At 31.2% G+C, this 26,656-nt stretch overlaps 1 protein-coding gene across 1 annotated transcript in view; it reads left to right on the top strand.

Annotated features, from left to right (window-relative positions):
- The window catches only part of LOC126735622 (nephrin-like), a 1,136,035-nt gene that overhangs the window by 104,809 nt on the left and 1,004,570 nt on the right, over positions 1-26,656 (top strand). Inside the window, exon 4 of the mRNA XM_050439679.1 lies at positions 8,266-8,473. Within this exon, the coding sequence (XP_050295636.1) occupies positions 8,266-8,473 (208 nt within the window). The remainder of the gene's footprint in view (positions 1-8,265; positions 8,474-26,656) is intronic.

Raw genomic sequence — 26,656 nt, 5'->3', positions numbered from 1 at the left:
AAGGAACCCTAGTCGCATAATTCATTTTAAGTGTTCAATAAACCTAGAGAAAAAATGAAAACTTCAAGTCTCAGTCTCAAAATGTCTTTTCAATTAATCAGGTGATATGTTTCGCTAATAAAGCATCAGTCTGTTTCGCTAATAAAGCAGAGTCTGATGATGCTTTATTAGCGAAACATGTCACATGATTAATTAAAAAGACATTTTGAGACTGAGACTTGGAGTTTTCATTTTTTCTCTTGTTACGTAGGTCTCTTTGAGATAATGGACGAGTTCTTTCAATTCAATAAACCTTACCAGATAAATAAATAAATCATATATATGACTAGTAGATGGACTAATAACTGGCTTATTAAATTGATCTGCCATTTTCATTATTTTTGTTTGTTTTTGTCAAAATATTTTCTGCTCTTATAAACAAGAAACATTGAACTTCTCTCACACAGCACCAAAAACTTCGAACGAAAAAATCTTCTCTGCCTTTATTTACAGCAACTTTTTGCATAATCCCCCTAACGACCAAAAAAAGCTTGGAAATATTCATACACTATTGTTAATAGAGTTTTGACGTAATAAACTCAATTGGTTCCTTATAAAAATAATTATTTAAAATATTCATTTATATTTTATTATAGTTAGGCAGGATAATTTTTTAAGAAAATTAAAAATTATAGTCATTTTTCATATCTGAAAATTTGACAATATACTATTATTAATATGGGCAACTGGGCTAAAATATTTTAAGATGGCAGCACTTCTGGTTATATTATCAGGTGTAGGTGTGGCATTTTTGGATTTTACGTTAGAATATTACTAAATAATGTTTGTGTTTATTGTCTTATATATGTAATTTAATAATTCGTCTAATGTAGATTTTTAATATATTGAACTTTTATTATTATTTTAATACACAAAATGGTTAATACTAATAAGAATTTTACCAAAAAATACTTTTCTATACTATTGCACCATAAGAAAATAAAAACTTAGTAGAAATCACTAAAAAAATTTGATCTAAATACAAAAATAAATAAAACCGTAAAATCTTTGAAATTTAGTCGAATTTGTAAGAAAAAGAATGAAAAATCAACTATTTAATCGAAATTAAAATTTAATTGAAGACATTTATGTTTCGAACCTATTGAATATCATAAAATTGAAGATAAGAGTTTCTCCAAATTTGCTTAATGCAGCTTTTTGAAAAAACAACTTTTTATGCCTTTCAAAGTTTTCTTAATATTCTCTTTATCAAATATTTTGGAATTTTTTTCCTTGTTTTAATGTTGTTCATTGCAAAAAATAATTTATCATATTGTAGCGTTTTGACTGTGCGTTTAGGTGTTAATTAAAACACTTGATAATCAAAAAGAATTATTTGATTAAATACACAATTATTGCCCAATTTCAAATACGTACACACTAAACACATTGACACTGCTATAGTCGGCGCGCCTACAAGATGCAGTAACCACGTGAATAGCACGCGACAGTTAAAACGAAATGCGTGTTCGAATACCAGTGAATACTGGAGAATTTTGGAGCAGGAGTTTTGGCGCGCGTATACGGTCTGATTATTTTTTAATTTGTTTGCGTCTCTTTTGTAAGTTTATAATCTCTCTATCTTTTGTGTGTATTAGTTTGTTTATTTGTTTTGAAAAATGGGTGACGTACCTGTGGGCCATCTTTTGAATTCACCCCCTAAAAAACGAACTTGTAAGAAACATTTTACGGTTTCTGAAAAGGAGGCAATTATAAATATGTATAAAGTATGTGAAGTAAATCATCCAGATTACAGCAAGACACAAAAAGTATCTTTTACAGCTGATGCAGCAGGTAAGTATGATATAATAAAATAGTCTTTACTTACCTACATAATTATAAAAAACCTGTAAGTTGATTTTAGCTTAACTAAGCTAAAATAAACTTACAGGTAAATTAAAGCTAAATTAAACTAAAATAAACTAAGGTATATTCTACGCACATTGGGCAAACGAACATTGAAAACAGCATTCTAATTTGGCTCACGGTGTAGAAAATATTAAAAGTCAAAAATACTCCAAAAAAAAAATATATGCGTTTCAATTGACCAGCAGTTTTTTACAATGTTTTTTATATTGTAAATACACTCACAAAAGTAAATGGTTTTATACCGTTTGAAAAAATAAATTAATTAAATTAATTACAAAATAAAAAATGTAATGTAATTTCATCAGGTGTTTCCAAAAGGTGTATCTATAATATAGTCAAAAGTTATGAAAATACTCATACCTTTCAACCACCAACAAATTATCATAGGGCGAGAGCTATTTTGGATAACCTTGATGAGCAAACAAAAAATGCTATCCGTAGAATAATCCATTCGTTTTTCCTAAAAAATGAGCCACCAACTGTCAAAAAGATTTTATCAGAACTTGAGAAAAATGAAGAAATTCCGAATTTTAAGGAAACAACTTTTCGACACTCAGGGAAATTGATTTTCGGTAAGTGCAGATTGCCATATAATAAAGATTTAAAACAATTTGAGTAAAAAAAAAACACAAAAGCTCAAATAATTTTATTCATTACAGCTTTGTAAAGAGAAGTCGAAATAGTATGCTTAAAGAAAGGGATGAAATAATATGCTGGAGGCGACGTTATTTACGATCCATAAGAAAGGCTGGACAAGAAAATAGAAGCATTTATTATTTAGATGAATCATGGGTGAACGCGGGTCACACGGTTTCCAAAGTATGGACAGGTACAACCGTAACCACCGCTAAAAACGCTTTTATCAATGGATTGTCCACAGGGCTAAAAGCTCCGGAAAGGGGAAACGGTTGATAGTTCTACATATTGGGTCAGAAGATGGCTTTGTTCAGGGCGGTCAACTATTACGAGGAGATGAATGCTCAAGTTTTTGAAGAGTGTTATTGTGTTGGATAACGCATTCTTCTATACCCGAAAGCTTGACAAAACCCCGACATCTGCCACAAAGAAAGGGGATATTTAAAACTGGTTAATGACCAAACAAATTCATTTTGAACAAGATAGGATAAAGGTAGAACTTTTGAAATTAGTAAAAGAAAACCAAAACGCTTTTGTAGTGGACGAAATGGCTAAAGCTACCGGCCGAACGGTCTTAAGATTTTCACCATATCATTGCGAGTTGAACCCAATCGAACTGATATGGGCGCAGATTAAGGGTGAAGTACCTCGGAAAAATGTCAATTTAAATTTGCAGACCTTAAACCACTTTTTGATCAAGCAGTGCAAAATATCAGTCCACAAAATTGGAAAAATGCTGTTGCTCACATTATCAAAGAAGAAGAATGCATGTGGACTCTGGATGATTTAATTTAAATTTAGGTGAAACCACTTATTATAAATGTTGGCGAAGATGACAATACAACTTCTTCAGATTCTGAGAAAGAGAAGTTTTTTAAAGGCCTGTGCACCTGACTGTGTTTTTTTTTGAATTATAGAATTTTGATTTATTAAAAATGTTAACACCCGTTATTTTAGAGAAAAAGCATTTTCAAACCTATGTTGATAATTATTTTTTACATATATTTTTGTAAAGAATCCACCATTAAATTTTTTGCAACAATAACGAATTACCCTGTATCATTACATTTGAAATATTATGTATTTACTGTAAATAGTTAACAAATTAGAGTAAATTCATATTATTTACAAGATATAGGGGTGAGCGTAAATCAAAACTCACACGGTTTTTCATAAGAAATTTTTAAAATAAGCCCTTCCAGTGACCTAAATATCCATAATAATAAATTTTTAATAATAAAAAATAAAAATAACACTAATCGATAAAAATACATTTATCGTATAATTATAAAGACGTAAAAACCCGCTCGAAATCTACTCGTCTAATACAACAAAATGGATCGCGCATCGAACACTCGCTGATCACGCGCCAACCACGCGTTTTCCTTGGTGCATCTATTCGGCGCGTCAACTATAGAAACATTTATTTACACTATGTTAAGTTTTTACTTAGTTTATATTCTTAAGTTTATATTCTTTTATCTATAATTTTTCATATAATATAATTATTTTTCAATAATATTTTATTTTTCTGTAATATAATTTGATTTGTTGACTCACATTGCTAATTATTTGCATTGTCTTATTTATTTAATGTAACACGACGTTTCGTCGTTTCATCTCACAGAATCAGGGGAGCCACATAATCTTCAGCCAGCCAAGCGTCGATGTACCCAACATCTGGAAGCCTCTACTCTCAGGACAGTGTAGGATCTAGAGAGAGGCGTGTCGTCCCCCCAACTCTTTTCACGGATGACTTTCCTTTCCACATCGCTGCACACATCTAGTATATAAGCCTATAGAATAGTAGTTTGCTGTCAGTTTACATTGATAACGGTTGGAGATACTTACCAACCGAAACGTCGTGTTACATTAAATAAATAAGACAATGCAAGTTCGACAAAATGTTTTCACTGTACCATTGTCTACCACCTTCAAAAACAGATTGGATAACCGGTACGGACCCGGAACCAGCAACCTATTTAGAGGCTTTGAGAAAACCAAGATAAAGATGATCAAGGAGGAGGAACACATCAGCTTCCTGCGAGAGACGCCAATGTCATTCCTACTGGTCTACGCCTCAAAACCGCTATACCAGGTGGAAGATCTGAACGTGCTAGTATGAAGCTGCTGCGATCTCAACTTAGCTACCACCGTTGGAAGAAAGCACAAATAGAAATTAAATGCATTCAATGATTCGAAGAAATCAAAGAAGTTACATTGGAGGAAGAATATCAACCAATCTTTGACAAAATAGACTTCGCTTGCCAGAAACTAAGAGAAAAGCTAAGAGCAGGCCACCTTTCAAAACTCCAAAACCTTAAATCCAGACGAATCAACAGGGCTCAACCAGCACCAACCTCTAACCTCCCCGCCACAATCATTAATGTGTCAAAAAGAACCCTTACCGATGCTGAACAAAAGGTGTTAAATAGAGGACTAAACTTCGCCATATCCTCAAAACCATCCTTTATAGACATAGTGTCTTCAGTAGAATCAATCCACCTACCACGTCCTGAGGCCGATGAATTTCGACACGAGGTAAGGGTTGCTCTGGACTCACTTAAAAAACAGAAACCTTCGCAGAACATCAGCAAAGAAGAGGAAACAACTCTCAGGAATCTCAAAAGTGAAAAGAACATCAAAATTCTTCCTGCAGATAAGGGCAATGCAACTGTGGTTATGGACCTGGAAACCTACGAAAACAAGGTTGAGGAAGTTTTGAACAAAGGCGAATACAGGCTACTATCTAAGGATCCGACGACAACCATAGAAGGTCGAATTTACAGAGCACTTAAGAAGTACTTCTCAACATTGTCGGATGCGGTACGCTCTAGGCTGACACCACATTATAGCAAACCTCCACACCTATACGGACTACCCAAGATTCATAAGAAGCAAATGCCTCTGCGGCCCATCACGAGCTCTAGAAATTCGCCGACATCAGAACTCTCGAAATTCCTTTTGGAGATCATTAGACCGACCAGGGAAATGCAGCGTCTTTCGTGCGTAACTCTGCCCACTTTGTAGACCTTCTTGGAGGGATCGAAGTCGAGACCAATGACAGATTGGTGAGTTTTGATGTCGAAAGTCCCTACACCAATGTACCCATAGGAGAGTCTCTTAACATCATCCGAGAAAAACTAAGCAAGGATGCAGCTTTCTCAACTCGGACCACACTTCCTCTGTACGGGGGTGATGGAACTTTTGGAGATCTGTCTTCGTAATTCTTATTTTCAGGTCAAGGATAGATTCTACGCCCAAGACGAAGGACTTCCGATGGGTTCATCTCTTTGCCCAGTAATAGCAAACATCTTTATGGAACGGTTCGAGGAACATGCAACAGATGCCTCCCATTGCAAATCCAAGCTCTGGCTTCGATATGTGGACGACACCTTCATCATCTGGGACAAAGAGAAAAAAGCACTTCAGGAGTTTCTGCTTCACCTCAACAACTTCAGACCAACAATCAAGTTCACGATGGAGACAGAGAAGGACTCAGCTCTACCTTTCCTAGATGTCCTCGTTAAAAAGGTACGTGGAAATCTACGAACTTCAGTTTATAGAAAACCAACACACACGGGCCAGTATCTTCACTATGAGTCCAACCATCCTGCAACCACCAAAGTAGGCATCATAAGATCCCTCTACAAAAGAGCTCGAAGCATCTGTAGAAGCGACGAGGATCTCAAGACTGAAGTGGATACCATCTACAAAGACCTTCAACAAAATGAATATCCAAAGAAGCTAATAAGTAGGACCATCCAAAGGACGCGTCCAAATCAAATCAGAGACGAGGCCACCACGACAACCAGACTTCTACCCATACCTTACATTAGGGGTACATCGGAACAAATCCGACGCATTGCCAGCAAGTACAATATTAGAACTGCCTTTAGATCTAGCACCACTATCAGAAGCGTGGTATCAAAGACTAAACCAGATGGCCTGTTGGATACCAAAAATTGCGTCTACCAGATCCCATGTGAGTGCGGTGACTCATACATAGGTGAAACGAAGCGCCCCCTAGAAGTCAGAGCGAAGGAACATCGCAGCTGGACCCAAAGAGGAGAGGTTTCCAAATCCGGCATAGCAGAGCACGCGTGGCATAATGGACCCAATATCCATTGGTCAGAAGCCAAGATTCTGCACAAGGAACAGCACTGGCGGAAGAGAAAGTTCGTAGAGGCAGTTTTCATTTCACAAAATCAGGGGATCTTCAGCCAGCCAAGCGTCGATGTACTCAACATCTGGAAGCCTCTACTCTCAGGACAGTGTAGGATCTAGAGAGAGGCGTATCCTCCCCCCAACTCTTTTCACGGATGACTTTCCTTTCCACATCGCTGCACACATCTAGTATATAAGCCTATAGAATAGTAGTTTGCTGTCAGTTTAACTTGATAACGGTTAGAGATACTTACCAACCAAAACGTCGTGTTACATTAAATAAATAACACAATGCAAGTTCGACAAGATGTTCTCAAGATGTAAGGGGTGTGCAGATCTAAGCAAAGTTTTGGTAAATTATCGGGAAGGCCTAGACAGGATTTGATGTCTGTTGACGTTTTTCGTAAGGTAAAACATTTTTAACTACATTATATTTTTCAGTACTGGATTTTACGCCAATTTACGCTGTGCCAGTGTATTTTTCGCCTCAAAATATCTTAAAATTTACTTGTTTAAGTCGTTCAAAAACTTACTTTAATCCTTCAAGGTGTTCTTAAAGAGAGGTAGAAAAAATAATAATATCCTGTAAACAGATATATTTCAATTTGAACACCACGCAAACTAGTATTCATAGTATTTTCGGGGCATTTTTTAATTCGAAAGGCTGTAGTGGAAAGCTTCTGTAGTGGTAATAACCTGCGTCTCGATTCGCCGTAGAGCAGTCGATTGGTGTAATGAATTTAATTTTTAGCTGCTTGAACTGCGTCATACCCAAAGCATATTTTTATATATATCCAAAGCATATTTTTTTAATTAATTAATATAATTAATAATGATTTCATATTTTATCTACGTATACGCGATACAAGGAATATTCTAAATTTCTCTTTTAACTTATACTTAAACCAACGCTTTACCTATTTGCGTATACATTTCTGTAACATGTTAGTGTGCCACTATTTCGGCCCTAAAACCCTAATTCTGTGTGTTGTTTTAGTGAGCTAGTTTAATTTTGTTAACTTTTAAGGGTTATGTGGGATAAGAGGTCAATTAAAATCCAAGCTCTTTAAAACTTTTTTCTTTTAATGCCAACGTTTCAGCCTCTATCAGGCCTTCTTCAGAGCGAAGAAAAAAAGCAAAGCTGTTCGTTAGATTGTAAAAAGTGGACCAAAGCTGTATGTTTTAATGATTTTGATTTGGTTAATTCATTTTTGAGGATATGTAACTGCTTATGTGTAATTAAAAAAAATAATGATTATTCTCAAGCTGTGGCCTAGATTCAGGACCGAAGAAAAATATCAAAATTTTATTATAATCAATAAGGCAAACATTATTTTTTCCAAAAAACTAAATAAACTTTTTGAAATAATTATTTAATTTTTTTTTCTACTCAAAAAAGACGCGATTTCGTGAAAAGACGAGTGTTATAAGTATTACACTTATAAATAACTATTTTTAAGAATTTTATATTCTAACTAATTTTTTTTAAATTTAATATTAAAATATTGCTAAATTTATTAAATAATTAAAGTATTGTATTTTTCTTCTTTTCAGATCTCACTTATTAGCAGTTTACAGTTGCGAGGCCAACAATAGTAAGCGCCAACCTCCGCTGGTGGTTCGTGTTGCTATAGACATGTACCTGAGGCCGCTTGAGGTCAACTTAATAGGAAATAGTCAGCAATTTAGTGCTGGAAAAAAGTACAATATTACTTGTGAAACGAAAGGGTCTCGACCGCCAGCAACTATCACTTGGTGGAAGGTAAATAAGAAATTTCATTTCGTTTATATTTTTAAAATCAAGCATTTTTTTGTGATTTGAGTATATTAATTTTATATTTTATATCTTATATTGTCAGTTTTAATTAGCTCTTCAAAAAAAGCTCAGTAAAGCTGTATTTAAATATAAATAAAAATATTTGTACTATAAAACAAAAACTTAATTAAATAAAGTCTATTATAATATTATACATAATACCTGCTGGGGTTAAAGGTTAATGAAATTCCTGACAAAAATAAATGTATAAGCCCTTTATCACACTGTTAGTTTTGGAGGTAATGGTGGTTAGCTGGTTGGAAATTAAAATCAGGAAATAAAATAGGCAACTAAAACTGAAAGCCAAAAGTAAAACCCTAAAAAGACACGAGTTCATAGTACTTCTTAAAACTTTGGTAAACAAATTATTTTAATAATATATTAATTAACGCGAGATATTCAAAAAAAACTTATTATTTAATTAAATTTAAATTAGCTTTGCTATAATTAAATATTAAGGTTCTAGTATAATAAATTTATTGACAATAATCCGCACTATTTTGCGTTTTTCATTCGTCATTCTACCTGCAACACCTGTCATCTGAGTGATAAGAAAAAAAGAGAGTTGTTGGTTCTTATTGTTGGATAAGCACACACCAATAGTCAAGCATATTGAGTTTAAAATAACTTTGCAGATCACATACCTACCAGCATTTGATTTATTCTTAAAAAAAATTAGTTTTGAGTTTAAATTTAAATTAGAAAGGTTATGCAACCAAAATTCATCCGGAAGTTATTTGAGTAAATTAATTGCATTACAGGCAAAGGACTTATTAAATAAAAAAAATTAAGGACTTAAAATTTTGTACACAAACTATGCATAGAATACTTATATCTAATGTGTCTAGAATGTATGGAACGACGTGCCTTAAAGATATTACGCAAGATATTATTGCGTTGATTAGCTAAAAGATTATGATTAAAATTAATGTATATTAATATAAATGATATCTGCATTTATTTTCCATATAAACCATTTAAAACCAATTTCTTTAAATATATGATCATGTTTTTTTTTCTAAGTAAAAAATCAAGCGAACTTTATGATCTGTATTATATTTTTATGAAGAATATCACGAAAAGTATAATACATAAGTTACAATAACTAAAGGTTGAAAGGATAAGCGAATCTGTTACCATTTTCATCGTTAAGTTAAAAATTTAGAAAATGCCTATTCATAAAAAAGATTTTTAATCTAGAGAATTTCCTTCACCTCAACTGCTCTACATGCTCGTTAACACCCAGATTGTGAGCGAGATCGACAAAGTGTAGCTTTGTATAGTGTATGTAGATGTTCATGTTTGATTTTACCAGCTGAATTCCATTTTTTATCTTTAAAAGCCATTAAATTTATTTTTTTTTGAATTTAAGTTAAAATTATGTAGTAAAATCATCATATAACACGCATTATAAGCTCGCAAGAGTCAGAAGCCTCAGCCAGTGAATCAGATTTAAAAGATAAGTACAGTTGAGTGTCATCAGCAACCATAAAAAGCCATTTTTTAAGCTACGTTAGGCTATAAGTATATATAAAAAGTATAAGTATATATAAAAAACAATTGCCCCAATATAGATGTTTGTGGTATAACCGGTTTACCGGATAAAATATCGAGTTTTTCAGAAAAAAAATCTTTATAGCAAATTTTTTATTATCTCTCAGATAAGTAAATAATCAAAAAAGCTGACTCTTCAGAAATACAAAATATTTAAACTTGGATACTAAAATCCTATGATTAATCAGATCAAAGGCATAGAGTAGAGGTAATAGTTTTTTATTATAAAAATAATAATGAATTTGTTTATACATTTTTTAAAAAGATTTTAGACGCTGCTAGCAAAATATTTATGACACGAATATTGGAAAAAATATGTAGGATCAACAACTTTAGAAGCTGGAGTTCCAATACCGCTCCTCCAAGCAAGAAGGAAATATATACAATACGAAATGTCCCATACTTTTAATTTCATAAATCAAAACTCAAAAATATCACTTTCTGGGACTCAAAATTTAATTTATCGCATAGGGTAGTAATTTTGATATACAGGGTGTTCATTTAAAAACTTCCCACCACGGATTTATCGAAAACCACTGTTTACAAAAAAAATGCCAAAATACGTCAAAAGGTTTGTCAAGGGGGACAACTTTCTAACCTAAAATTACTTCACCCCCTTTCACCCTCTGCCCCACAGAGTCATCCCCTTAAAAATTTTAAATTTTAAAGGCAAGGGGTATCGAGTAATAGCTTGTTTAAAAGGTCTTTCGAAGTCTTTTATTTTGACGTTTGATTTTTTTAAATCGGTCGATTCGTTTTCGAGAAAATTAGAAAAATCTCTGTTTATCTTAATTTGTTCAGATGGAAAACAAAAACATGAAAATATCAGTTTTTATTTTAATAAGTGTTCAAAATGTTGCCCGTTTTTGGCCAAACAGTGATATAGGCGATGTTCAAAATCCTGACGGACATTTTTAAAAACATGTTGTGGGATATCATGGCAGCTGTCGATGATGCGTTGACGAAATTTATCTAAACTTTCAGGATGGGGAGTAAACAAAATAGATTTCAAATTACCTCATAGAAAAAAGTCTAACGGCGTTATATCAGAAGATCTTGTAGGCCATAGGCCCCCTTCGCCCTATCCATTTATCTGGAAACTCGTCGTCTAATCATTGCCGAACGGGAAGAACATAGTGAGGAGGAGCGCCTTCTTGCTGGAATATATTTCAGCCTCATCAAGTATAGGGTTTCCATCATCATCGATTTGGTTTTCAATGTATTCAGTGATATGCGGATTAATAGTATTTTCCAACATATCCAAATAAATGTCTCCATTTAAATTTCCATTAATAAATAATGGCCCAATCGCTTTATTTCCTAAAATGCCTGCCCATACATTAATTTTTTGAGGGTACTGGGTATGCGCTTCTACAAATGCATGAGGATTTTCATTGCTTCAATATCTACAGTTATGCTTATTAACAAATCCATTTAAATACAATGTGCATTCATCGCTGAAGCAGATATTCTTTACATGAATAGTATTATCATTTACCGCTTCAGTCATTTTTTCACAAAACTCAACTCGCCCATGGAAATCGTCTTCGGTTAACCCTTGCAATATTTTCATTTTGAATGGATGAAATTTATGAAGTTTGGTAACTGTGTGAACTGAGCCTAATAAAATGCCAGTGGCAGCAAAAATTATGCGTAATGAAGTATTAGGTTTTATTCCAAAATGACCCAAAACTTCAACTTGAGCGGCTTCATCCAAAATTCGCCGATGATCACGTTTTTTATTTGCAACAGATCCAGTTTCAGTAAACTTGGTAACAAGCTCCAAAACATACTTATTCGAAGTTATCTTCCCCGGATGTCTGGCGTTAAACGTGACGGCAGTTAGCCGAGCACATTGATTCTGGGCATCATAAATTAGAATAATTTCCACTCTTTCAGCTAGTGTGTAAACCATTTTGGAAGTAAAATCTTCAATTCAACAAATACATTTTCACTCATCATTTCAAGACTCAAATGTATGTCACAAATGTAACTGACGGCAAAATAAATTCTTTATTTTCCTTAGCAACAATTTTATTCAGTAATTCGCAACTAAGCTTTTTAAAAAAACTTTATTTTACAAAATTACTAAATATGTGATCCACGGCGAAGCAACTTATGAACTGACTCATAAATGACTGGAGTCGTATTTATAATTATATGAAAATAGCTGAGACAAGCATTATTCTTATGACTAATTATGACTAATACAATGATTAATTATTATTAGATCATCGGAAATGGCCATATAATTCCTCCCTCCTTAAGTCTGAGAAAATCGGGGTTGATTTTCGAAGGATTGTTTTTCAAGGGGATTCAATTTTATGTCCACTTTTACATTTTCTTTTGTTTTACATTTATACTTATAATATACAAAGATTATTATCCCTATTATTACTACAATAATAATTATAATTAATGTTACAGATACACCTGAGCTGATAATATTTAGTTTTTCTAAGGGGTGTGTTGTTAATTTATTGACATTTTTTAATTCTTCGTGTATATTATTTAAATTAATTTCTTCGAGTTCTAAGGGTTCTAATTTTTTAATTAGTTCTTCATTAATTGTTATTGGTGGTAGTTTTAATCTTAAGTTAATAGAATCTGATTTTTGAGAATCGAAATAATCATTCTTTATTTTGACAATACAACTTTTGGGTAGAATTAATGTTGGTTGATTGATTGTTTCAATGGTGTGTTGATTAGGGCATTGAAAATTTATTTTTTCTTGATCTTTGGGAATTATTATAATTGAATTATCCTCTAATTGGGTGACAGATGTTTTTAAATAATTAACAGGAGTCATTGGGCAATGATTTGTCAGGTTAATTGTCTCAGAGATGCAAGGTTCATTTTGATTTAATATTTTTGCATGGCAAAGAAAGATGTCCTCGATTTTTTGGCAACTTTCTTTTAAATTATAGAAATCTTTGTCTGATTTCAATAAATAGGGATTACTCAACATTGTTAAATGATTATTTATTGGGATAGGGAAAACATGATAGAAAGCATAAGTTTTCTCAGATATTAGGGGTATTGCTATATAGAAAATTATTAGGTCTTCCTTTATTGTTACGTCAGCATGTGCGACTTCATAATATTTAATTATGTTATCAAAAGGAATTCGTGTTTTCTGATTAAACTTAGATAGGATGACTAATAGTTCTTGATATTTGAGAATACTATGATGCATAATGTTTATTTCTGCGAAATTAATTGCAGTTTGCACATTCATACGTATCTCATTGATGACGCGAAGATTGTTTTCTAGCGTATCAAGTAGTAAGATAAAATATAGTGTAGTAGACGTTGACTGACTCATCTGTCTTAGGTCATTAATTTCCTTATATAATTTTTGCTGATTATTTCCTATGTTAGTCAGCTGAGTGTCAATATCATGGGTTAGTTTCTTTAGAACAGTTTGTGTTTGTAATATGTCTTTTTGTAAAGTGTCTTGATTATTTTGGAGAGTTCTAATATAATTGTCATAGCGTTCTCCATCGTCTGCGTCTAATGTACCGTATAGATATTTTTGCGCTTTTCCTAAGAAGTTAAATAATCCTCTTTTATTTCTTTTTGAAATTGGCTTGGTTGTATAATGATCTAAAAATGATTCTATTGATCTTGATTGATTGAGAAGATCATTTGTTTTTACAGCTAAAAGATGATATAAGGGTAGATTTGATTCTCCCAAAGTCTTATTTGCATACATAAGCGTTTTCTTTGTTAGTTTTAAGCAATTCCTTATATTAGTAAGATTTACGTGATAATAAATATGATGATAACTAGTTACTACATAACCTTTTCCTTGGTAGATTGGTATTATTGGGTTGTTAAGAGTTTCAATCTGGTATTGTGCGTTCACGAGCAGTGGAAGTATTACAAGAAGGGTCTTCATTTCCTAAAATTTAGAATGCCTTTTAATATCTTTAGGATGTCTTTGCTTTTTGAACGTCTTTATTTTATAGATAGGTTCTAATTTCTGTGATAATTTTTTAGGTGTTTTTAACAATTGATCAGTATTTTCCGGTATTTCAGGGTCGTTTTCTCTATTTTGATTAAGTTTGCTAAGGACATTTGCCTTTTTTGCATTCATTTTCGAATAAATGTTTTTATTTAATTCCTTGAATGTTTCTGTCAATTCATTTATATAATCCGTTTGTAATTGGTCTAGGTTTTTCTCAAAATTTAACTGATAATTAAGGTTTCCTTTAATTATCTGGAATGGGGTATAATCATGTGACGAATGTATGCTATTGTTATAATTTAATACAGCTAAATCAATTAGATTTTGAAGTGGTTTTTGAGAATAATCGTTTTTTAAAGCAACTAGGCTTTCTTTTAGAGTTGAATGAAATCTTTCAATAGGTGAGTTTGAATTCGGGTTATATGGTGTTGTAAAATGCAACTCAATTTTATATGCTTTACAAAGATCTTGAATTAGGTTGCTTTTAAAATTTCGAGCGTTATCTGTTGTGATTCGACATGGGGTTCCATGGTGTGAGAAGAATTTAATTAAACTCTGACATATCTCAATTGATGTCTCATTTATTGGATATGCTGCAGCAAATTTTGAAAAATTATCTATTATTGTTAAATACTTTTGAGCTGCTATTGAATATATATCCATGTAGATATGCTCAAAGGGTTTAGATCCTGTTGGGGTTGGTTTAAATATTACTTTGTGTGGATGTCGATCATATTTCGTTTTTTGACATACTTCACAGGTGTTAATAAAATCTATTACGTCTCTTTCTAAGCTTGGCCAATAGTAGGATTGTTTAATATTTTTAATATTTTCGTTTATTCCTCTATGTGATGTTTTTGTTGTATGATATCTATTAATTATTTCTTTTTGTTCATCTTGATTTGTCACATCTTCAAGTAGCGTATTAGAAATGACTAATTTAAACATATTACTTGAGAACGTTTCTTGGAATATTCTAAGAATTACTGGTTCTAGTTCCTTGTTAGGGAAATGTAAACAGTAACTGTCTGGTGGTAAATGGTCTCTTAGAAATATTTGTATTTCTTCTGTTATTGGGTTTTCATTTATGAACATTATTATTCTTTTCTTGGTTTCGAATAATTTCTTCATTATTGAATAGGGTTTTTCATTTCTTGTCCATTTAAAAATGATTTGATTTTTATAAGTATTTACACTTTTGTTGACATAGGGTGCACCTAGTATTGGGTTTTCTATTGATGTATGAATTGTCTCTGTTTCTGAATCTTCTTTTCCATTTTCATTTTCTTGTTTAGAAGTTGATGGTAGTGTTTCATTATTATTTTTATTCGGAGGTCTTATTTGAATATCTGATATTATTCGAATTTTTGGTTCTGGTTTGGCTTTTTCAATTTCTTTTTGTGGTTCAAACAGGTTTTCCTGCGATTCAATTCCTTGCGATTCGAAAAATCGTTTAATTTTATCATGCCAAGCATATTGGTCTTCAGTTTTTTTATTTCTTTCGCATACAGCAGACATATGTGTTAATGGTGGATCTATTATATTTAAAGGGTGTATATCCAACGGTGGTCTTGAAAGTGCATCGGCATTTAAGTTTCGAGTACCTTTCTTATAGTGGATAGTATATTCGAATTCTTGAAGTTTTAGTCTCCATCTGACTAATTTTGAGTTCGGTTCTTTAATGGAGAATAACCATTGAAGTGGTTTATGATCTGTTACCACTGTAAATTTTCTACCAAATAAATAAGGTCGGAAATATTTGGTGGCCCAGACAATTGCTAATAGTTCCTTTTCTATTGTAGAATAGTTACATTCAGCTTGGTTAAGAGTTCTGCTTGCATATGCTATAGGCAAATCTGATCCAACGGGACCTTGAGAAAGTATAGCGCCGATTGCGTAATTGGATGCGTCTGTAGTCAGGACGAATGGCTTTTCAAAGTTAGGATGTTGAAGTATAGGATCATTCATTAAAATGGTTTTACAAAGATTAAATGCTTCTACAAAAGATTTATCATGAATTATTTTAACATTTTTCTTTAGACAATGAGTTAGGGGTTTTGTAATTTTAGCAAAATTCTTAATGAATTTCCTGTAGTATCCGATAAGTCCTAAAAAAGATTTTATTTCCTTTGTGGTATTTGGAATTTTGAAATTTTTTATTGCTTCGACTTTCTTTGGGTTTGGCTTGATGCCGTCTGGTGTTACGACGTGTCCTAAGAATTCTACAGTTTTACGTAGGAATTCACATTTATCTAATTGAATTTTCATATTAAATGATATTAGACGTTCGAATACTCGTCGCAGGGCATCGATATGTTCTTGAAGTGAGGTCGAATAGACAATAATATCGTCCATATATACTAAGCATTGTTTTCCTAGTAATCCTCTTAAAACATTTTCTATAGCTCTTTGAAATGTCGAAGGAGCATTTTTGAGGCCAAAGGGCATTCTTAGGAATTCATAATGTCCATGTTCTACGTTGAATGCCGTTTTAGGAATACTATTTTTTTCCATTTCAATTTGGTGAAATCCACTTGTTAAGTCAATGGTCGTAAAATATTGACATCTTCCTAGTTTATCTAGAATATCAGTTACGTTTGGCAATGGATAGCGATCATCGATTGTTTTCTCATTTAATTTTCTATAATCGATCACAAGTCTCCCATTTTTTTTGGTACAATCCATACAGGTGAACTCCAGGGTGAGCTAGAGGGTTGTATTATTTTATCTTTTAACATTTGTTCTATTTGATTATTTACTTCTTCCTTATGGATGTATGGATATCTATAATTTTTTGAATGAACTGGGATTTCATCTGTCGTATTTATAACATGTTTGACTTGATTTGATGATGTTAAAGAATCTCCAGGTTTAGTTAAAATTTGGCTAAAGTTCTTTAGAAGTTTAAAGAGCTGAAATCGTTCTTCCGGGTTTAAATGTTGATGTCTTATTAAGGATTCTAATTCTCTGCATTCAAGAGTTTTTCTTTCTTGATTTAATTTTTGTGGTTGCGTTTCTTCAAAATTTATTACTTCGTAATTATTGATTTCAATTGGTTCTAATGGTAAATTTTCATTTATATTGCATTCAAAAGCGAAAGTTTTATCCGAATGATTAAGGATATCAACTGTATATTTATGGTCATTAACTGTTATCAATGTTGGTTGAATTTCAATATTTTCGTCAGAAAAATAAGGCATTATCCAAGTTGAATCATTAGGTAGGTTTGTTTTAAATACTACTTTTTGAATTGTTTTAGGCAATATTTCGATTGTATATTGATCGAAGTTTTGTCTATATTGAAAAGGAATTTCTAAGTAATTATTCTTCAATTTCTGATTTTTTAAGTCGATGTTCAAGTTTAGTTTACAAAGATCTTTTACTCCTAAAATTCCATCGAAATATTCGTGAAATGGGTATAGGACAAAGTCTATGTGTTCGCTTATGCCAAAGGGTAAAAGTAATGGAATTTTAGCTTTAGCTGTGGCTTTCCTTGATCCAGCACACGTTTGAAGGGTAGAAATATAGGGTACGATTGATTCAGGGAATAAGTTTTCAACTATTGATGGTCTGAGAAGAGATGCATGAGATCCTGTATCGATTAATAATCGAATGTTATAATTGGGTATTTCGATATAGGGTAATTGATTGACTTGAAAACTGTTTAAATTCAAGCATGATTTGTTCCCGAGGCTTGTAACTGAAAATTTTCTAATTTTTCTGTTAAAGTCTCTTCAGCAAAGTAATCATTATAAGGGTTTTCTTGATAGAAATCATTATTTGAAGGTTGATCTTCAGATGATTCAAATTGTGGGTCAATGAAGTATTCTTCATTGCCTTCATAATTAACATCAGTTTTATTTTCATCTTCTAAATGCGTTATTTCTTGGATTAGATAGTTGGGTTTTGAGTTTTGAAAATGGTTTTGAAAATGGTTTTGAAAGGGTCTTTGAAAGGGTTGAGGTGATTTTATTTGAGAAGGGTTTCTCTTAGGTTGGATACTTACTCCTGACATGGGTTGTGGATATTGTTGTTTACTGGGCGGAATTGGGACATTCCTTTGATTAGAATTCAAAAATTGATGTTGATATTGTGGTTTGAAGGGAATTCTTGGGGGTAATGGAGGAGGTTGACTTTGTTGTCTATTAAATATTGACATTCTTGGGTGATTAGAGATTTGGTTGGGTGTCATCATTCGTGGAATATTGATTGGAGAAGTATTTTGATTTGCATTGTGTCTATTTTGAGAATGATTATGTACGAAATTATTTTTAAAATTAGCTTGACTTGTCAAAATTTCATAGTTTGTTATTATATCAATAGCACTGTCCAAGTTTTGAGGATTTTGAACTATTAATAAAGTTCTTAGTTCATTAGAAATATTGGCTAATAGATTTTGTGTTGCGGTCAATTCATTTTGAGAAATTAAGATAGTTCTTGCTTCAATATTATTAACTTCGGTGCATATTTTTGTATTTATTTTAGTAACTAAGGCTTTGAGCTTTTGTATGTAATCTTGAGTGGATTCATTCTTTTTACTCAAAAATATTAATTGTTGTTGCAAGTTACTTCTAGTAATTGGGTCACTAAATTTTTGTCTTAGAGCTAGTTTAATTTCTTCCCAATTTACTAAATCAGGTCGAGTCAAAAGAAAATCTTCAGCTGGTCCTAAAATTTTAGATTTTATTGCCAAGTTGACATACTCTTGTTGAGACGAATCATTATTAAAATATCTTAAATGAAATGTATCAATTTGATTAATAAAGGCTTCCAAATGTGATGGAGTTCCGTCAAATGTTTTTAAAAGAGTAACTGTTGATCTCAAAGCGTCAGCCATTTTGAAATTAGAATTATTGGTACAAATAGCAATGTCAGAATATAATGTTTCTATATCTAAATTAGAAAAATCAGTATTTGTTACTGAACTATTTCTTCTTAAATTACTACTAATTCTCGGATATGTAATATCTTCAGAGAATGTTCTATTTCTACTCATTAAAGTTATTAAAAGTTCATTAATCAATTAGTTTATAAATAATAAAATAAAATAAAAATCAATATTTCTTAACTAACAGGACTTTCCAACAATAAGAAACAATTTTAGTAAGTCACTTACAATTATTGTTCTTGTCTTCTTCCTGTATCAGGCAGTAGCTTTGCCAAGAAGATGAACTGCTTGGGTAGGTTGCTGCTTGTAGTAGACGCTAGCATAGGCCAATACGTCTCACTGGTTGCGTCGTTGTGGCGTACCAAAAAGCGATTTTCAACCAGGAGCCAAAGCTCTAGGCCGGGATCTGTTTCTGATTCCTTTCTTAATCTGTTGACACAGAAAGGTGCACAGTCTTGATCATGTGGGCACTTTCACATTAGAGTTTACACTCTAAAGGTTACTGGTAAAAGCACTACTAAGAGAGCACTGATAATCCAGAAAGCACTGATAATCCAAAATCCAGAAAGCACACCGAAAGGTATCCTACCGACTGCGCCAATTTTATTCAGTAATTCGCAACTAAGCTTTTTAAAAAAACTTTATTTTACAAAATTACTAAATATGTGATCCACGGCGAAGCAACTTATGAACTGACTCATAAATGACTGGAGTCGTATTTATAATTATATGAAAATAGCTGAGACAAGCATTATTCTTATGACTAATTATGACTAATACAATGATTAATTATTATTAGATCATCGGAAATGGCCATATAATTCAACTATAAATAACTAAGCAGGTATAACAACAAATATAGTTCGCTTAGGATATATATCTGTGTTGATGAAAAGAATGCGGAAAAAATGCAACTTGTTATTTAGTTTTTTCCACGTTTAGTCTTCGGAATTGTTGTTTATGTTGGTAGTTTTCGTTTTAAATTATAAACGAATTGTAGATTTGGCAAACCCTAACGGGCAACATTTCAAACACTTATTGAAATAAAAACTTGTATTTTCATCTTTTTGTTTTCTATCTAAACAAATTAAGATAAACAAAGATTTTTTTTTCTCAAAAGCGAATCGACCGATTTAAAAAAATCAAACGTCAAAATAAAAGACTTTGAAAGACCTTTTAAACAAGCTATTACTCGATACCCCTTGCCATTTAAAATTTTTAAGGGGATGACCCTGGAGGGCAGAGGGTGAAAAGGGGTAAAGTAATTTTAGGTTGGAAAGTTGTCCCCCTTGACAAACCTTTTGACGTATTTCGGCGTTTTTTTTTTAAAGAGTGGTTTTCAATAAATCCGTGGTGGGAAGTTTTCAAATAAACACCCTGTATGATAAAACTCCTCCTCCTCCTCAACCCTGTGTTTTATGCATCCCTATTATTTTAAAGTCAGGTATTCAATAATTCGGACGTAGTATTTAACAATGATTCCGTGACAAAAACGACATCAAACTTATTTTGTTAAATCAGAAAAGAAAACTCTTTAAAGCTGGTATATATGGATCTCATAGTTAGGTGTGCACTTTGCATTGTAAGCTAAACATATTTTTTGAAAACATTTAACAAAATACTTTGCTTAAGCAGTTTATGCCATAATAAAATATTTTCCAAATGGTATACAGTGGTCAAAAATAATTTTAAAATAGATTTAACTAAACTATTCTGTTATTTAATGACTATTTCAATTATTTAAATACACCCCTAAAATAAAGATATAAAAATCAACAATAAAATTTGAAAATTATAATTAAAATTAAAATTAAATGGGAACATCCAAATGTAGTTACAACAGAAAATTACAGGTTCTCATTTGACTGTATAAAGTGGAACATGGCTTAATTGTTTTGATGATTCCGTTTGGTTTATTTCGTTTTTCAGGATATCAAAGTGCTGGTGTGTAAGCAACAAAATTATTGAATAATACTTTAAGTTGTGGGTTTAAATTGTTAAAGTGTTTATATAATATAAACAAAAAATGGTCACTGGTCATCAAATTGGGAAATGATACCATCTTTGTCCCTAGTGGTGCAAGATCGTCAATAAATTTACTAGCTGTATGATATTAGGCACTACCGTGCTGAAACGACATATCGTCAAGATTAATAGTTTCCAGATATTTAGTGAGAATTCGCTGAAGAGTGCCTGGTAAAAGGTTTAGTTCTTGTTCCTGCTGATAAATTGACGTCTTTGGCCTTTCTGTCACACTCTCGCAAAATGCAGTGATATTTTCATTCTGAACAACCTCTATAAGCTCATATAGAATGTTTTACATCACGAACGAAACAAGTACTTTTGAATTGTTTGATTATTCGTTCCATATGAGATGATTTAGAAATATTATTTGGATCGAACATTAGACGCAGTTTACGAATGGCGGCAAATAAACTGTTACCATTTTGATAATAATTTTTAACAATCAGGAGGCTTCGTTCTCCTGTGTAGTGCTCTATGGTTACTAACTCCCATGTGTCAACATTAGATCTGTCACGTCATAATCATGTAATATTATAACTGTCAAACATCACGCGCAATTCAAATCTTGCGTTCTGATTGAAATATTCTTTATACCTGTAACGATCTATTCTTTAGTGGACCGGAAAGAGAATAAATATAAAAGCAAAACTGTGGGATCATTCATAGGGTTAAATATGGGGTTTAAAAAGTATTAGCATTTGGAAGTATAGTAATGCACTAAGCCTTTTTACCGCTGTACGCTGAAAAATCATTTACTTTTATTAGTTGCAGTCAGCTCTCTTTCAAAATAAATATTAGGAGCCTCTACAAACACAGTTTTATGAATATTTTTAGTCTAGTTTAGGTGACTTTGTATGTTTACGTTTAAAAATGTTAACAGATATATTTAACTAAAAAAGATAACAAATGTTAAAAATAAATTAATAAAAACCTACCACTTATAACCGTTTGCCATACCCAATGAGAGCAGAAGTTTTTGGTGGAATGCCTTCTCTTATCATGTTGTACTTATAAGCTAGTTAATGTCCCCTATATTACAAAATAGTTAGCCTTAATATTAATTTCTAACTATTTATTGGTAAAAAAATATAAACGATATAACAGATGTATGATTGAGATTGAAATAAGCAATCAGATTTACTTTGTTCGTGTTCATAAAGAAATTTATTTTTTCCTCAAAATAATTGAGCCAGGTATCACAAAAATAAAAATAATAACATTAATAACCTTTTTTAAGTAAGTGAAAAAAACTTAGAAAGAAAAAGGAAAACTAGCTTTTATTTTATTTAAAAATTTATCTCAAACGAGCCGAAAACTTTGTACCTATGTTCAGTTAAACCAGGCAATCTGTTTTTCAGTTAAACGTTTTGCGGCATGGAATTAAAATATCGTCAGTTGACTGTACCGTACTGTTTAATAAAGCAGGCCTGAAATTGGACTAAGACTCTTTTATTTACGGCGTAAAACCGCAACAGCTACACCTTTATTCTTAATATATCTTGCAAAAGTTTTTCCGTAACATAAAATAAATTTTACTCTTTGTCTTGCACGACTGCGTTGTTTTATGGTCCTAAATGACTGCTTTTATTTTTAAAAGCTTGAACTATTCATTTAATACTTTAAACTTTTCTAAAATACTACCTCTTAACTGGCACTGTAAAAGGTGACTAGTAAAATAAAACAGTAAAAAGATAGTGGAATGGTTATGACCTGAAATGAACAAGCAAAGACCCTTTTTAAAACTTGAGAGCTACTGTATTTTTCAAGCGAGTAAATTGATAGTGGCACTTTCAACTTAAATTGGTTTTTGCGTTTTTCTTACCTAGACTTGTGTTCTTTCTTTAATACCTCCTTTTATGTGATAGTTTCTCAAAATATACCTGATGTTAATTGATACATTACGCATATTAACGGAATTTAAGTTTAACTTACTTAATGTTGCAGTTTATTTAATTTGGATTTGCAATATAATTGGAAATAAAAGCCTAAATAAATAAAATATATAAGCCGTCCTAATAACATTAAAATAATATTTACATAAGTAAAATCTCCAAAAAGTTGAACGTTAGCATTTAATATCCTCTATACTTTTTTAGAACCAAACCCAAAAAAAAATTAGTATTAACATTAGGTAAACTGTATATTAGTTACATATTTTGTTGAATATTACATCACTATACTTAAATAAATATAGATTTAGAAATTACTATTAATTATTTAAGACAAGAAGAAAATGGACTTTTTTATGGGATTTTTTATAAACCCTGGAGCTAAGGTTTTATTATTCGACTATTGAGGTCGTTTCTTCTTCTTAGTATTTTACCTAGTTTTTATTAAAAATAAAGAGAAAGAAGTACCTATTTATTAAATAAGAAAAACCTAACTTAAACTCAGGTTTTGGCAGTTAAATTTACTAATATTATCCGGGTAATTTAAATTTATAAAATTACTTCATTTTTTGTATCTCTTTGATTTTTTCAAAAGCACAAGAAGTTATAAAGAAAATACAAAGAGAACTTCAAAGAAAGAAGATCAAAGAAACTCATAAATTATTAAAATCAAGTGAACAAGCAACTATGTATTTATATTTATTTAACATTATAAATGTATCTTCCTATAATTTATGTAATTTTGAAATTGGTTACTTTGCTAAAATTAAAGAAAAAGCCCAGCTTATCCTATGGTTATTATTTTCAAATGCATATTGTGTACAATAAGTTTTAGCAATGTTAGTATAATTTTCGAACTTTTAATCTTTTATGTAAAGACTATTTATTTAAAATAAAAATCAATTTATTTAACAAAACTTTAGTAGTACTCTTTTACCAATTTTAAGTAATATAGTTGTGGAAAATTTAAAATCTAAAATTGTTGATATATTTGATAAAAGAAACCTTCAATATGGTTGCGATCCATATGAATTTATCGTTAACGAACTCACACTATTAGATATCTTAATTTTAATTCTAGTCATACAGTAATGGTGAAGAAGGAATTGATAAAAAGTTTAACCGTGCAAAGATCAATAACTAAAAACGATTTTATTAGAAATATCTTAATAAAAAATAATTTTTTCTAATAATTTTTGGAAAATTGGTTTACAAAAAGGTTGATAATTTACGCGTCATATCAAATCAACCATTTTGTGCCAGAAATTATGTTTTATACTTTATTTTTGATGGTGCTGATAACATTAAAAGAGTCCCTAAAAAATACATACAGATTAGAGATGTAGAGATTATTTTAATTTTTTGATGACTTATATTCTATTTTTAAATAGCAGAATACATTACGATATAGTCAAAATCGCTCTTATCGTGCGGGTGTATCGGATTATCAACGACAAACTTTTGTAGTTACGTTTCATTTCAATTTGCGCAACAACGTTTTTTAACTACAACGCGTCAGATAAATGAATCAGATATATGCAGCGTTAATGTATCAAAAGAAGATAAAATGATAAATGTCAGTGGTTCTAAAACAATTACTTTCATAACAAACATGCCTGTCTCGTTTCGATTAACGGATGACATTATTTGTCACAAGATAATTTAAGTAAAATCTGTATTGTTGTGACGAATTCATAATGAGTTACTTATTATATTGGGTATTACGTCACTTATAGCAAAAATCAATTTAGAAATTTTTTATCTCACACGCTCAACAATTATTGAAAAGAAGAAGAAAATAGACTTATTCACGTATTTAAAAGAAATATGAACTTAAATCTGTAACGATACCGTTCGATATATTTAATTTAATTTAAGTTCAATAAGTTTTAAATACAATAATTTACTTGAGGTATAATAGATTTTTTTATATACCTAGGAGCTGAGGTTCAATCTATTAATCTCTGAGCTCGTTTCTTCTTTTCAATATCCTACCTAACTTCGTTATGAATATTATAATTAAAAAACGATAAAATACAATAAGAAGACCTACTTTTTTTAAAAAATACCTAATTTGAACCAACGTTTCGGTAGTTATATCTACTAGATATATCTACTAGATATAACTACCGTAGATCAGGGTATTCTCAAAATTAATTAATGATTTAAAATATTTGATATTCATGTATTTTCTATGATTAATTTACATTAAGATCACACCCCTTTAATTTTTAAAAAAAGTAACCTTTGAAAATTTTGTTATCTTTCAAAATAGTTTGTCAAACTATTAATAAACCGTCAAATCATATAAAAAAGTATATAAAGTATTTTCGAATTAGGAAGAAATTTTGATGAGACTGGATTACTAAAAATTTGAAAGATAAGTATATTTTATTTTTAATTTAATTTAATTTAATTTTACTTTAATTACCTTGATAACGGTAGTAGATATAACTACCGAAACGTTGGTTCAAATTAGGTATTTTTTAAAAAAAGTAGGTCTTCTTATTGTATTTTATCGTTTTTTAATTATAATATTCATAACGAAGTTAGGTAGGATATTGAAAAGAAGAAACGAGCTCAGAGATTAATAGATTGAACCTCAGCTCCTAGGTATATAAAAAAATCTATTATACCTCAAGTAAATTATTGTATTTAAAACTTATTGAACTTAAATTAAATTAAATATATCGAACGGTATCGTTACAGATTTAAGTTCATATTTCTTTTAAATACGTGAATAAGTCTATTTTCTTCTTCTTTTCAATAATTGTTGAGCGTGTGAGATAAAAAATTTCTAAATTGATTTTTGCTATAAGTGACGTAATACCCAATATAATAAGTAACTCAAGATAATTTAAATTTCAAATTATAGAAAATAAAAAGCCTTTTTGGGGATTTCTAAATCCTCAAGGCAAAAAAATTGTTCTTAATGTTATTAATTACTTCGAGAACGAAAAAGAAAATAAAGGGTTGCCTAAAAATGTACAAGAAGAAGTAGCTAAAGCGCTTGGAATTAGTTTAAGAATGGTGCAAAAGGTTGTATATGAAAACAAGAACAATCTTATTCCCAAGAAGAAAAAAAATAGTGTAAAAGGAAGAAGCCGAAAACTGAAGATTTAAGTGAATGTGTAAAAATAGAAGTAAGGGATAGGATTTATGAACTATATAGGCTAAAAACAAATATAACGCTGCTATATCTGAGGGATGTTTTAAAGCAACGCGGCACTTTAGAAATTGGACTTTCTGCTTTATCAAAATTAATTAAAAGCATAGGTTTTCGCTATAAAAAAGACTGCAATAGAAGATATTTGTGTGAACTACCAAATATTGTGAGCCAACGAATAGGATTTTTAAGACAATATACACAAAATGAAAAATCAAAGTTAAGGAAAGTGGTATTCTTAGATGAAACTTGGATATTTTCAAACAGGAGTGGAATAAAATCTTGGCAAGATGAATCTGTGAAAAGCGTGAAAAGAAAAAAAGGATGTGGTTAGGGAAAGCGATTTATTATTTTACATACCGGGTCTTCAACGGGATTCGTTCCAGGTGCAAGTTTAATTTTTTCTTCTAAGTCTAAAAGTATGAATTATCATGACAATATGAATTGCGAAATGTTTGAAAAATGGTTAAAGGAACAGTTAATACCGAACTTGCAAGAACCTTTCTTAATAGTATTGGACAATGCGTCGTATCATTCAAGAATTTTGAATAAACAACCGAATATAAGTTGGAGAAAAAGCGAAATTTATGAATGGTTAGTAAAAGAAAATCAGAATCCCTTGCCATATATACTAAAA

The sequence above is a fragment of the Anthonomus grandis genome, chromosome 4 (genome assembly GCF_022605725.1).
Source record: "Anthonomus grandis grandis chromosome 4, icAntGran1.3, whole genome shotgun sequence".
Taxonomy (NCBI): domain Eukaryota; kingdom Metazoa; phylum Arthropoda; class Insecta; order Coleoptera; family Curculionidae; genus Anthonomus; species Anthonomus grandis.
The sequence above is the reverse complement of the archived record's forward strand: the minus strand, read 5'-3'. Positions and strand labels throughout refer to the sequence as shown.